Raw genomic sequence first — 15,096 nt, forward strand, 5'->3', positions numbered from 1 at the left:
CTGGTGGACCAGGAGGAGGAGGCAGAAATGGTGACAAGAAAGATGATAAGGTAACACCTTTGTTACAAAGGAAATGCCGTTATGTTTTTGTTTCTGTGGGGATTTTTTCAGTTTTTTAGCATGATATGCATGCTATGTGAAATCATATTTTGTTGTCAATGTGTGTATCATAAAGACCAATTGCCAATTGCCAACTGCTTTGATTTGTTGTTTTAGTTCTGTTCGGTTTAGTTCTGTTTGGTGTATTGCCAGTTGGATAGAATTTGACATTGTAATTTTCATAAAATCCTTTATACTCAAGTTGTGACCATGTACATGTAAGTTTAGCACAGGAGGAGTCCTTTTTAACATGAATGCTGTATACTAGGGTAGTAAAAGTGTGATAGTGGTCCTGGTGATGTATCAGTTCAGCAGAAATTAATGTTTTGTGTTGATTTAGGTGACTTTTTTTTATTCTTGAAAGGATAAAAAGAAGAAGTATGAGCCTCCAGTCCCAACAAGGGTGGGCAAGAAGAAGCGGAGGACTAAAGGACCAGACACAGCAAGCAAACTTCCACAAGGTGAGTTACTGCATCACTGCTAGTGCCTCAAAAGGTAATGAGTACACCCCGTTACACAATACAACCTGACCATCATGGACAACGTGGCCATCATGGACACTGACCATCATGGACACTGCGTGTAGTGTGGTCACAGCAGAAGGTGTAAACTGTTCACTGTGCTTTGCAGTTCCCATGTCTATAATAGTAAGGCACACATGTGATGAATTTGTTAAGCAAGCATTGATCATCAGTGGCAATAGATTTGCAGTAAGTATAGTATATGCCATCTGTGCATTTTTGAATAGCAAGCATTATATTTAACTTATCATATGTGTGGTTAAAGTTGCTGTCAAGAATCACAGAACATGGAATGAAAAATAACATTATTTTCAAGAAGCAAATTAAACCATATTCTCCCGTGGAGATGATAAACATTGTATTTGTTACCTTAGGAAGCAATAGTTGCCATGTTAATTTTGCGAATGATTCATGATTTGTAATTTTGTAACATTTGTGATGATACAATAAAACTACTGCTATGTATTAAGTATATGTTCCATAAACCATATTGTTTTTCATACACTGTGATATGCAGTTACTTTTGAGGAGAGCACTGCAGTAGGACTTCACTGCAGTTTTTCACAGACTGCTTTTTTATTCACACACACACACACACACACACAGATTTATTTACATATAAACATTCACATACAAATAAATGTGACTCTGCATGATATATAGTATAAGTAATACAATTTTACAGACAGCTACAGTTTGAATGAAATGAATACCATTCCAGCTGATAAGGGATACAAAACCTTCAGGGTCTTTTTTTGGACATATATTCATCTATTTTCTTCACTTTATGAAATGACAAAATGAGAAAGTGATTTCTTATTGTTTCTGGCAGAAAATATAAAATATTTTGCATGCAAACCCCCCCCCCCAAAAAAAAAAACAAAAACAAAAACAAAAACAAACAAACAAACGGCAACATCATATCATTCAAGGTTTTCTGTAGAACCAAATAAAAAAGTACTTTTAGTAATTCAAATTTTATTCTGTAAAAAAATTCCCTGTATTTTAGAAATAAATGTTTGTGTAACATGGCATTCCCAAAATATATGTAATTGTCTCATAGACTGCTTGCCTGAATGCAGAAATGGCTTTGCCCAGTGCACACACACACACACACAAGAACAAGAACATATGGCAATAGCGTGTTCTTTTTTACTAATGGGATTTTTTATGCCTCCGCCACAAAGTGTCGCCGGAGGCATTATGTTTTCGGGTTGTCCATTCTTCCGTCCATCAAAGGCCAGATTAGAATGCTAAAATTTTACTATTTAATACTGAAATTACACTTTTTCTCCATACCTTGAAAATTACTCAATGCATAAACTTATCAAAGGGTCAAAAGTCAAGTAAAAATCTTCAAATCCCCAAATACCTGCACTCTTAAACAATATAGCCATTCTTCCAATTAAACCTAGTTCAAGGAAAGTGAATATTCCACACATTTGTGACAAACCTGTCATTTTACTATTCTGCCAATTATGTGAAACTGTCATTACACATTGCCAAGACATTGGACTATAGACCTATTAGGAAAACGATGCATTATGGCGGAGGCATACTAGACGCCATAGCAACGTTTCTAGTTGTTTTTGTGTTTATTTTTGTTACAAAAAGAGGATTGTCTAGGATACACTGTAGATTATGTGTCATTTGTTCCACTGATGTTCTCATACATCATATGTACAAGTAAGTGTGAAGAGAGCAACAAAGTCATTCATAACAATATGATACTGTCATCAACCAACTTTTTTTCAGCCTCTTGGTGGCACTAGTGTAATATTTTACCATCTTCGTAATGTTTTTGCTTGTCAGTTACGCCACACACAAAGTGCAGACTACGGCTTCTAAAGATGGAGCGTATCAAAGACTACTTACTGATGGAGGAAGAGTTCATCCGAAACCAGGAGAGACTTAAACCCCAAGAAGAAAAAGATGAGGTCAGTCATCTCTCACTCTCTTTTTTTCACATGCAATCGACTTTTAGATGTTTTGTGAAATGAGCAAAAATGGAGTTACTGAAGTGATAAGTAACAAGAAAAGTTAGCAACGAGATTTACCCATGTGGCAAACAACAAGGAGATTGCCTTTTTGCAGGCAAGGGTGTGTCAAAACCACATGATAATCATTGCACTGTGGAAAACTATATTTTTGTAAGTTTAACAGTCAAGGAAGTCTAAATTCATCTCCTGAATGAAAAGAAAATATTTTTCACCATTTACCATTAAACATAATTTACATAATTCTAGTATCATCGTTCTTGCATATAATGTGGACTGCAGCAAAGTAATATTTTATGATATGTGGTGACCTGGAGGAGGACACCAGAATATTAGGTCTTATTGAGGGCAATGTTGTTTCTAGTGTCCCCCAAAATGGAGAGCCAATATTATTAGGCGTTTTCACATCAGCCCGATAAAAATCCAAGCTCGAGATATTTTCCTATTTCCGAAGTCAGAAAATAGCGCGCTATTTCAGAACATCGGGCTGATGTGAAAACGCCTATTGTCACACATCTACTGAATGATTTACCAGTACTCAAGAATTTCATCCAGTTCTTTGTTTAGAAATGTGTCAACAATATAACCACAGTATGCATGGTATGAAATATGTGTGTCCATACATCTTACAAGTGATGGTATTACCTCGTCACTCCAGCTCAAAGCACATGCACATGAGTCTATGAAGGATAGAAAATGGGAGTTTGAAGGCCCACTATTTAGGTACAGTGCAATATAGGAAAATGACAAATATTTCTTTAATAAAAGAAGATAGACATGTGACAGTACATGTATGTGCATAAGTACTGACTTGTACTTGTATTTTTAGGAATATTCATGTACATATGTACAGTATAATTATGAGTTAAGTAATATAACATTGTGTCTTTTAACAATGCCATTATTGGCACATTAGTGCACACTAGCATGCATGCATCAGGCAAGCCTTTCATGAATTCATGCATTACTCTGCCTGAATGGGGGGGGGGGGGGGGGGGGGGTGAATGCAGTCATGGCGATCTTTGATCTGTTTTCTGTGCATGACTGGTATGGCTGCAAAGAACTGGTATGGCTCTGTATGGATGTGTGGCTGCTATATGCAGTTTAAAATCTACCACTAGATGCAAAAGTGGTGGCTGCTGTGCACAGAGTCTTTAACATGGCTTTTCTCTTGTGAGGATTTTTAGTGACTGCATATGGCGGGTAGCCACTGTAGACAGGTGGGCTGCTAAGGCAGGTGAGGTTTGACTGTAGTTTATGTCAGGTGGAGTGCCATGAAGGTAAATTGCAATACTCAGATGAGTTGTAGACCCACTGGTCTCTCCTCTTGTAGAAGTTTGTACAGCTTACAGTTTTTTTACAACTCGCCACATTTATGACAACGATCAGCATTTTCTCTGTCACCTGACTTTCAGGAGGAGAGATCCAAGGTGGATGACCTTCGAGGAACCCCCATGTCGGTGGGCTCGCTGGAGGAGATCATCGACGACAACCACGCCATCGTGTCGGCCTCGGTGGGCTCAGAATACTACGTCAGCATCCTTTCCTTTGTTGACAAGGACCAGCTTGAGCCAGGCTGCACTGTCCTGCTGAATCACAAAGTGAGTTATCAGAATATTTCCCCAATTAAGTCAAAAGAAGAGAGAATAGTGGAATGGGAAAGTACTAGAATGCTGTAATACTGTAAAAGTGGATATTTTTGCGTGACTAATTTTGTGCGCTCTGCCTGGTAAGAAGAGTTTCGTGTTGTTTAATTCTGGCCACCACGGAATCAAGACATCAACTACTAGAAGATATGGCAAGCAAAAATATTCCTGTGCTTTTGCTTTCGTGCTAGTTTCTGGTTGCGCGAAATGCTCAATAATCTCAACTCCGCAAAACTTTCCACTTGTACGGTACAATTTGCAAGATGCCTTGAAGATAGAGAATACAGTGCCAGACCATGTACAGATCTCTCTCCAGTGTCAGTGTTTGCATTTCTGCTATATCATGTCTATTATTACCTCCGCCAAAGAGGTTATGTTTTTGCCGCCATTGGTTTGTTTGTTTGTTTGTCTGTCTGTCTGTGTGCAAAATAACTCAAAAAGTTGTGAACAGATTTATATGAAACTTACAGGAAAAGTTGATAATGACACAAGGACCAACTGATTAAATTTTGCTAGTGATCCAGGAATTTGTATGAATTTTTGAAGGATTTTTAAGAATTTGGCAGATTGGGTCAATGTTTGAGGTTTGCATACGTGCACTACAGTGTGTGCTCTGCCAGGGCAAGGTGCTGCACATGTGGAAGCTGATGACATAAACAAAAGGCCTCTATATTGGGAAATTGGGTTATTTTCAGCATGCATACATGAGTGGAAATCACTGATCTGTATGGAAGAACAAAATCAGTGGTGGATATGAACTGCTTGGTGGAGGTCTGCACTCTCAGAGCGCTTTTCTAGTTCAGTTTGCTCTACACCACAAGGGCAACATCTTTCTCAAAGAATTTTAGGAGAATACTGGTCATATCAATGAATTGCATTTGTAAGTACAATTGTGTTTTATGATGTGATGATTCATCTCCAATGTCAAAGAGTAAGGTGATCCTTGCACATTTTGCTGGTAACTGAAGTAGCAATTACTTGAGAACTTGTAATTGAATAGAATTTTGATATGAAGATGGCATGCATGTCTTTGTGTTATCATGTATATCACATTGTTAAAGCATTCATTGCCACAATGTCTGAACATAGAAGATGGCATTGACAATGTGACAAATCACATACTATACGCCATACGTTTAGCAAGTCTAATTTTTTTGCAAATCAGAACTCCCCGACAATTTCACCGTCATGGTGGAGTACAGTAATGAAGGAGAAATGTACACATGCATGTCACACTCATGTCTTGATCTGAGTTGATCTTTTAGCACCCGACTCACAAAATTCACGAAAGTTAAAACCCTGCAAAATATTTGGCGCATACAGTATTGGATGAAGTGATGCAGGCTCCACTCATTGTCAGCCTTTTCTCCTAATCTCCCTCCTTCTCTCTCAAATTATGTCCTCTTTCTCTTTCTCTGTCTCTTATTATTTTATGTAATCCCTTCCCAATCTGACCCCTGCAGGTGCTAGCTATTGTTGGTGTTCTGGGGGATGACACCGACCCCATGGTGTCCGTCATGAAGCTTGAGAAGGCACCGCAGGAATCATATGCAGACATAGGAGGCCTAGACACACAGATCCAAGAAATCAAGGTAGGGTCCAGAAAGTCAGGATATTTTGGAGGAGTGTCACTGATGATGAGAGCATGGTCATTTTTTTTTTCTTTTTCTAGAGAATTTTTAAAATCCTATTGTAGCTTGTGGGTGAAATGCCACAATGTTGATTAAGATAGTGATGATAAAAACTGTAACAGATAACATGTTATAGTGTTTGATATAGAGAATATAATTGCATTGATTGCAAAAATTGATTTGATATACAGAATTTCATTACAAACATTCTCTTATTTACATAGCAAAGGAGAGGGAAAAAAAGTGTATGGAGTGTGTGTATATTTGTCTTTTGAATTAAGATAAAGATAGAAATGTGAGGACATTCATAGAGTACTTTCATTTCATTCTATTAAGAAACATGCACTGGAATACCAGGGTTAAATGAACAAAATCTAGGGGGAATCTAGAATGAAATCTGATGACAGTTATCTACAAGAGTCATTCTACAGGTGTGTTCCACTGTCAGGTTTACAAATTGTATGTTCCCAATGTGAATTGTAATCTCGTAATAAGTCTTGGACTTCATTTCTAGTGTATGAATGTTGAAGATGTATGCCACCATTTTATATCCATATGCATACTGGTTTATGCCTATGTTTTTATAGGTATGGCTCTTTGCTGAATGACAGATTGAATGGATTTTTACCTTCTTGATCTTTTAAATGGCTTCACTCATGATATATTGTGTATTTTATTGGCAGAAAAAAAAATTGTCTGATACAACATGAAGACACTGAATGTTATCCTCCCAAGAATTGAAGGAATATTGGAAAGATTTCATTAGAGTCGAAGAGCAGTGTACACTGCAGCAATCCTTGTCTCTATGCTAAAAATACTCGCATTGCAAGTTTCTTGTGAAAGTGGCAGAAAAATATGCAATATAAGTATAACGTGAAGTCCTAACACAAGTGAATTGCGACACTCACCAGTATTGTGCAATTGATTTAAGCTTGACGTTGTGCAATCGAGCTCATTGTGTATGAATGAGAATCAAAGATGACAATACTACTTGTTGTTTCCATGGTGACAGGAGTCTGTGGAGCTCCCTCTCACCCACCCCGAGTATTATGAGGAGATGGGTATCAGGCCTCCAAAGGGAGTCATCTTGTATGGAGCACCTGGCACAGGTAATTACAAATATTATGGAAATATATTGAATACTGAATCGGAATACAGGAATAAAAACTTGTGCACAAATAAGTTGTGGGAGAGTTTCATTCTACCAAATGCACACCTGCTATCTGCTTGGTTTTCATCACAGTTGATATTTCACAACGGTGTAATGAAATGAAAGAGGATGGCTGTCTTCTCATGGATGAGAAATTGCAGTTACACTTGAGTTGATGTCTTAATCATTGATGCTGCTATGTTTGTGTTGTTTTCTTTGTGTTGTTTTGGGTGCAAGGATTGAGGATGTTGGTAGGAATATTTCTGCAAGTTTGTCACCCAGGTTTTTTCATGTGGTATTGCTTTCTTTTGTTTTCTTCTCTGATAGATTTTTAGAATTGTTTTCCAGTACGTGTTTGTATGCATGTGCCTGTGTGTTCGCATGTATTTGTTCCTTCACAATTTGGAAGGGGAGAGGATTGAGAGTTGGTCATGACTAGATATATCCTCAAAATAGAAATGTCAGTGTAACTGTATAACAAACATAAATTGCAAAACTGTGTTTTATAATCATGAAAGTACAATTCAAAGACATGAATATTCCGATTATGGTAATATCTATGTGTAATGAAATGTGACTAAGGAATATTGGTCCGTTTCTTCTGTCTGCATATCTTTCTACTGGTAGTTACTTGGTGGTATAATAGCAAAGAAGTCTCTAAACTTTGAGCATTTTATGCTGTCATTGCTTATTTACCAATGGGTTCTTAGTCTTGGTACAAGTTCATTGTTGATTTTAACATTCGTTTATGGTGAGCAGCAGTTGTGATTTCCTCCAGTGATTTTGCTCTTTAAATTCTAGACATTACATTGTATATACATGTATTTCTCATGTGCCATTATAAATGTTGTTAATTTTTCATGTTGAATACTTTTTCCCTCTTACCAGGCAAAACGCTGCTTGCCAAAGCTGTAGCCAATCAGACTTCTGCCACCTTCTTACGTGTTGTTGGCTCAGAGCTCATCCAGAAGTACCTGGTAAGCACGAAAGATGCACTGTGTCTTTTATTATGAGAACTTTATGCATGGAGAGAGGGATACTGAAAAGTTTTTACGATCTTTCATTTATGATTTACATACAAGAAGAATGGGAAGAAAAACAGACAGACAAAAAAGACAGGCAGACAGACAGACAGAAAGGGGAGCAAAAGTATCTATAGTGAATGAAAGTAGCAACTAACCAAATTCTGATGATGCTGATATTAAATTTTCAGATATACAGGACCTAAAGTGAACAAGAATTAACAATATGTTGGATTAGCTGGTAGTGAAATTGAAATGCCATATGTGATTAAAATGTTCATAAAATGTGTTTGCAGCCATACTTTTCATTGTATTTTGTCAGAAAAAAAAGACAAGAAAAATTATTAGTTTCTCACAAATGCGATGTGAGGCTGTACTGTAAAGTAGATTATTTTCACGAGGGTAATTTTTCGTGCGTGACTGGGTAAGGTAAGATGAATTTCACATTTTTAATTTCATACCATGGAATCAAGACGTTAGATACTGGAACACTCACTGCTTGCTCAGCCCCCCCCCCCCCCTCCTCACTCTTGCTGTTGCAATTTCACTCTTCCTTTCTTTATCCCTCTGTTGTTCCTTATTTTATCTTGTTTGATGTTGCCTCCCTTTTCATCCTGATCCTTCATGGTCCTCCAGATTATCACTGACCCTCCTCTGCCTTTTGTCTGTCCACCCTCCTTTAATCCCCATCCCCCTCCCTTTACCTGTTGGGCTCCTTGCCCATGACCCCAACCCTCCCCTTTTGTTTTCTTTGTTCTGTGTCCCTAGCCCTCCCTTGATTGTTCTTGTTGTGTGTAGTCCTACATGTATGTGATTGCTTTCCATGCCTGTTTGTCATTTTGCCTCTAACGAAGATTCTGCTAGGATCAAAAACTCTGGCCCCTTTTGACTTTAGAAGTCAGTTTATTAAGTTTTAGCTAAATATCCACTGAAAGATATCTTTTCAAAGGTCATACCAAAAACAAAAAAAGCTTTTGAAAAAAAGATAAAGTCAATCCTTTTGTATGTGTAAAAAAGAACTCCACAAAGGAGTTCATTCATTGGAAGAAAAAAAGTCATATTTTTACTACATGTATCAACATGTTAATTGGACCACAAGAAAAGTTGATGATATTGGGAAACTGAACATACTTCGCAGAATATGCTTAAATCATTGGGATGATGACTATGATGTCATTCCCATCATGCATTGCTGACAACTTCTTTCTCCTCACAATCTGTGTCATCATGTGACCAGGGAGATGGCCCCAAACTCGTCAGGGAGCTCTTCAGAGTGGCCGAGGAACACGCCCCGTCAATAGTCTTCATAGACGAGATTGATGCTATAGGAACAAAGAGGTAATTGTAATTTCCAAATCTCAACAAAACTATGTCACACAATACTTGTTTCGGGGGTTGGTTTGTGTTTTGTAGACAAAGAGATGAATAGTTTTACAAACTGAAGCATCACAGAAAAGAACCTCGTGATATTATCACTTTTCTGGTTTGCAGACTTGCTTACTTTGGCTATTGTCTATTAAAATGTCATGAAACTCCTCTTTGCTCATATGTGATAGATAAGTATCAATTGCTTGTGCTTTCACAAGAGAATATTCTACAAACTGATCAATTACCTGGTCAATTATGATCAATTGTCTTAGGATATAAACTGAGGGAGACATATTTTCCATCCAGTTTCAAAATTCCTGTACCAGGTGTGTGGCAGATGACCTACCAATCATTCATTAGCACGTGTGGATGGAATATTGGATATGTGGCATGTCATCAATCTAAACTGAGGCCTGTTGTGCATGAAGTTTCATATCCTTTGATGCATACGTCATATTTTTATTTTCTAATGATAATAACATGCTTATATCAAATATACACATATTATCCATGTGTTTTATCATACACATGTATATTCTTCAACCCACCCATCAGGTACGAGTCGAATTCCGGTGGAGAGCGTGAGATCCAGCGGACGATGCTGGAGCTTCTGAACCAGCTGGATGGCTTTGACTCCAGGGGGGATGTCAAAGTCATCATGGCAACCAATAGGATTGAGACTCTGGACCCCGCCCTCATCAGACCAGGTCAGCAAAACAGCTGTGATGGCGCCATCATTACTTGTAGATGCACCGTCACTGTCTAACAATGCCTGAACTCTTTATATGCCATGTTTGCACACCTGACACAGTTGACCGGCGTGCCAAGTTCGCACGTTCTACTCAAATGCACAAACCCACCCAAACCGATCGATAAAATTGCCAACTGCCACAGTGCATTGAAAGCATTCTCCCGGTTCCATTCCAATCACATGTAGCTTGGATTTTTTTGTGGTGTTCAAGTTCAAGTGGTGTTCCCTACTGGATTTGTGAGTGAATTCTATGTTTCTGTCACTGTTTTGTGTGCAGAAGTCATGCCTCTACAATAATGTAACTATTGGTCAATTTAAAAGAAACACACTCATAGATTTGTCATACAACTTACATGAAAGCTAAGCTTGGCATTTTCTCTACAACTTTGCTCATTACATTTCCAGAGTAACAAAAATTTAAACAGAATGTTTTCCCAAAGCATGACGACGTTGCTATCTCAGAATAATGTGGCACAGCAGGAGCGTTCATACCATGGCACATAAAGAGTTAAAAGAAAAGGGTGGAAATAGCCTGAAATGTCTCAACAATGTCTACAATAGTCTGTAGTTAATGTGATTATACTGATGGTAAACCAGTCGGACTTTCAAAGTTGTTCCTTGGCTCCATGACTCCAGTGGGCATCTCTTGAGATTTGTGATGCACATGAGAGTGAAGCAGTATGCCATTATCTCTTCAATTTTTTTTTTCATGTAAATTCCTTGTTAAAAGCACAACTGTGACAGTCGCTTAATGTGCAAAGTTGTCTACTGTGCTGCTATGCATGTTGCATGTCTTCTTGATGCATTCTCTGTTGTATGGTGTATGCTTGATTATCTTGTGAGTATGCAAAGTGGCTCTGCTGCATCTCTTTTATTAAAGGAGGTGTCCCATTTTGATGTACATATTTCATGCTTGCATGTGCAGGTCGCATTGATCGTAAAATCGAGTTCCCGCTCCCGGATGAGAAGACAAAGCGACGCATCTTCAACATTCACACAAGCCGCATGACGTTGGCTGAGGACGTCAACCTGGATGAGTACATCATGGCCAAGGATGATCTATCAGGGGCAGATGTCAAGGTCAGTGATGTGTCGGAAATCTGCAATTCTAGTCGGAACACCAGTGGAATTGTGACCTGTTGTTACCCAACCCCACCTCCTCCCACAGCCATTTTTGTCAGTTTTTATGCTGCATTTGTAACTATACAACAACAACTACTACTACTATTACTACTACTACTACTACTACTACTGTTACTACTACTACTACTACAGGGCTCCTATTGAAAGCAGTTGTGTATGGCTGCACAAGAGGCTACCCTGCTGTCGAAAAAAAAGAATGCAGATACATTGATAGAAAATGAATGAATGAAAAGATGCCAAAGGATGATTTCATTTTTGCTGTTGTTATCATTTTAAATAAAACTTTGGTGGTTGCCCATTCAAGAAAAGGCTATTATGTGATATTTAGAAACACAAGCAGACAAGTACACAAAGCTACTTAGGGACTCATAACTCAAGTATTTTGGCTCAACATTGCGTCATTGGCTGCTTTATGCACTAGCGCATTAAAGACAACTCAGATGTTTGTTGACCTCATTAGACAAACTATTTTGACACATTGTTTTTGTGCATGATATGTGTAAATGGCTGTGTATGACAATATTGTACATATTATGAACAAAAGCAGTCACTCGACTTATCATTCTTTTTTGTGTGTGTTTGTATTTGATTTTTATTCCAACAGGCAATCTGCACTGAAGCAGGCCTTCTTGCTCTACGTGAGAGGAGAATGAAAGTTACAAATGAGGATTTCAAGAAGTCGAAGGAAAATGTGCTGTACCGCAAGAACGAAGGGACACCAGAAGGACTGTACCTGTAAAACATGTTACAGAATTCAGCATCATATCATTAAAGTCATATAAGTTTCAATTAATTTTTTACAAAATTAGTACCCCAACTATGTATTGGACTCAACATTTCTGGAAGTATGTGTTGTATGTTGTGGAAAATCATTCGGATGTCACAGTGCAGAAATCTTCAAAGTGACCTGATGCCGTTTTGAACTTTTGAACGTACAATGTATTCAAGTACAAAGGGGGCATTGCGGTACCACCCTTGCAAGGCGGGCCTCTGAGCCACATTGAAAAAAGGCCTTGCCCTTTAGCATTGTTTTTGCAACGATGTATTTCCGTAAGATAGAAACAGTGTTCAGTTCGCAAGTTTGCTGTCTAGCTCTCCACCACACCCTAGTTTATGGTTTCAAAACAAAGATAAGGAGCTAAATGAAAATTTCCGGTTCCTCTTTGTCTTGTGCAAAGATTCTGGCTGACAGTGCCCAGGAATAGCACATGGAATTTGTCTGTGTGTGAATTATCAGTGGTACAAGAGCAGGGCCTCAGCCACTGCACCTGCCGCAATGTGTAAACAGCCTTCTGTTGTATAAAATGACCACAAAGAAATCACAACTAAATCTAGTCGTGATGCGTCTTTTTGTACAGTCTCAACCACTAGAACAATATTCTTATGATATGTCTGCTTACATGTGCAGCTCAATAGCCATTTATATACCTTATAGTGGGGTGGCTTAGTGACAAATATACTGATAATCGTGACACGCCGGACAAAAGTGTCATTTTTTCCTCAGACATTTGTATATATATGAGGATCAAAATTAGGGGGTGCTCCAAGAAATCCGCTAACAGAAAAGATGAGAAAATGCCCTTAATTTGTACATAACAATAGTGTCTGAATTCAAAGACTATACACAGGGCATTCGCCAGGTTTCTGTACAATGCAATGCAATGTACATGGTTGCTAGTCTTAAAATTCAGACCCATAATACGACATATTGTGTGCATGTTTACAGTAATACACCATTTTTACTGGTTTTCCTATGGTAACAGGTGGTTAGTCTGTGTTGCAGACCTGAGGGAGGTGTGTTGGAATAGTCCAGTTTTCTTAAGCACCTTTTCATTAAATAATTTCCTATAATTTCTGGTAAAGGATTTTTTTAGTACTGTCTACCTCCTGTAGAGAAATGGCAAAGAGTGACATGTGACTCTGGCTCAGATACTTTAAATCTTGGGCAATGACTGAGCCAGGTGTAGGACTATGTCACAGTTCATTTTTTCTCCCAGAACTACTAGTTTACCAGTAGAAGAGCTGCATATTCCATTGAGAACTTAAGGTTTTGGGTATTGACCTACATATTTCCTAACAAATTTAACCCGTTTCCTCCAAGATTGTGTGAATTCCATAGGTTTAGCGCAGGGATTACCTGGTTCCCGTAAGCAATTTTTATAGTCCGCACCTCCCCTCTTTATATGTTTCTTATTTCTTGTGGGGGTTATTCAAATGTTTAAAAAGGTTAAAAGTCTATTTTCATAGATGAAGTTGAATTTAGACAATTTGAATATTTTTAAAAATATATTGATATTTGTAATTTCACTCATAAAGACTTGAAGCGGTTTGAATATTTTTGGTCTGATAGCTATGTATAGACATGTTATTAAAAAGTAAAAGCAATGTTTGATTGGTTCACATTATCCAAAGAGGGTGGGATGTAGTTGGCTGGTGAACAAAGTCTATGGGGAAGTTTAAAAAGTTGATAGAAATAAAACAAAATCGGCATAGAGCAGAATCTAAATCACAATATGATATGACAAAATTCCCGACCCCAAAGGCGGTTGATTCTATGATGCTTTATGTCAAAATACATTCCACCCAAAATACATGTGATTGATAGGAGGAAAAAGTATAGTACATTAAAAACAATATAGTTCAACTAACCCCATTAGTCGAGCAGCATAATGAAATGATTGTTAAGTTTTATCGCCTTGTCAATTGAAGATGATGTTACATAATGACAATTATCAAAGTCAGCTAGATCTACGAGTATATCAAGAAACCAAAAAGAAGGGGTGGGGTGGGGTGGGGAGAGAAGAATGAAGTAAGTTATTAGTATTTGTAGTTTTGGTTTTCAGTATATTCATTTTAATTTCCTTAATTTCCGTTAGGTCATCATGGATTGGAGCATTTGTGTACTAGTAATCTGCCAGGAACAAACACAAGAAAAACTTAAAGGTCCTATATTATACACTTTTGGGAGAGTGACTTGAAAAAAAAAATGTTCAGGATATCACATTTTATGCATAATATGTGTAGGTCTGGGGGCATTTCATGAAGCATTTTGTCCGACAAGTTGTCGGACAAATTTGCTCTCTGCCAATCAGATGCAAGGATTTCTGTAGTTTGTAACAGTTTGTCAGAAAAATATCTGACCAAACTGCTTCATGAAATGCCCCCCTGGGGGGCATTTCATGAAGCATTTTTGTCCGACAACTTGTCGGACAAAAATGCTCTCAGCCAATCAGATGCAAGGATTTCAGTAGCTTTTAACATTTTGTCAGACAAAATATCTGACAAAACGCTTCATGAAATGCCCCCCAGTTGTATCACAAGACATCCTACCATATACAGTTTTTGCAATCAAAGCAAACATATAAAGAGATATCAGTATTTTTCTCATTAAAGCATAAATGCGGACGGTTTAGTCTGGAAACATGTTATCATAGAAATATTGTTCACATTTTGTGTTATTAACAATACTTAACATTGATTATACAGATTCATTTTTTACAGAGGTTCTTTGTATCCGTAACTTACACTTAAGAATAATTTTCAAGCACTAATTTTGGGTTTTTGCCTTTAATTATCCACAAAAAGGAGGACTCAGTGCATAAAAGGTGTATGCTTTATTTTTGGAAAATGTTGAGGAGATCAGGAAAATAATATATATTGATGTAGATTTTGGACCTGAAGGAGCAGTTGAAGCATTTTTAAGAAACAATGCCTTGTGGCATCGTTCTTATCATCAAAAATTAATAATGGCAAACTCAAATGAAAATT

The 15,096-nt window shown here is 37.8% G+C and overlaps 1 protein-coding gene across 1 annotated transcript; it reads left to right on the forward strand.

Moving 5' to 3' along the window:
• Positions 1-466: 466 nt before the first annotated feature.
• On the forward strand, positions 467-12,067 carry LOC139717213 (26S proteasome regulatory subunit 4). Its single transcript, XM_071628717.1, has 10 exons — positions 467-560; positions 2,433-2,557; positions 4,033-4,218; positions 5,727-5,855; positions 6,907-7,003; positions 7,933-8,021; positions 9,304-9,404; positions 9,990-10,141; positions 11,111-11,265; positions 11,933-12,067. The coding sequence occupies exons 2-10, from the start codon at positions 2,471-2,473 to the stop codon at positions 12,065-12,067; spliced, it is 1,131 nt and encodes a 376-aa protein (XP_071484818.1). The 5' UTR covers positions 467-560; positions 2,433-2,470.
• Positions 12,068-15,096: the final 3,029 nt, after the last annotated feature.

Source organism: Diadema antillarum, unplaced genomic scaffold, assembly GCF_040938485.1.
Source record: "Diadema antillarum isolate AM-2024a unplaced genomic scaffold, OU_Dant_1.0 scf00000007, whole genome shotgun sequence".
In the NCBI taxonomy this organism is placed as follows: domain Eukaryota; kingdom Metazoa; phylum Echinodermata; class Echinoidea; order Diadematoida; family Diadematidae; genus Diadema; species Diadema antillarum.

Coding starts and splice junctions, on each gene's coding strand:
- LOC139717213 (XM_071628717.1), top strand. CDS start 2,471: ATGGAGCGTATCAAAGACTACTTACTGATGGAGGAAGAGTTCATCCGA. Junction 4,219..5,726: donor CTGTCCTGCTGAATCACAAA/GTGAGTTATCAG, acceptor TGACCCCTGCAG/GTGCTAGCTATTGTTGGTGT. Junction 7,004..7,932: donor GTATGGAGCACCTGGCACAG/GTAATTACAAAT, acceptor CCCTCTTACCAG/GCAAAACGCTGCTTGCCAAA.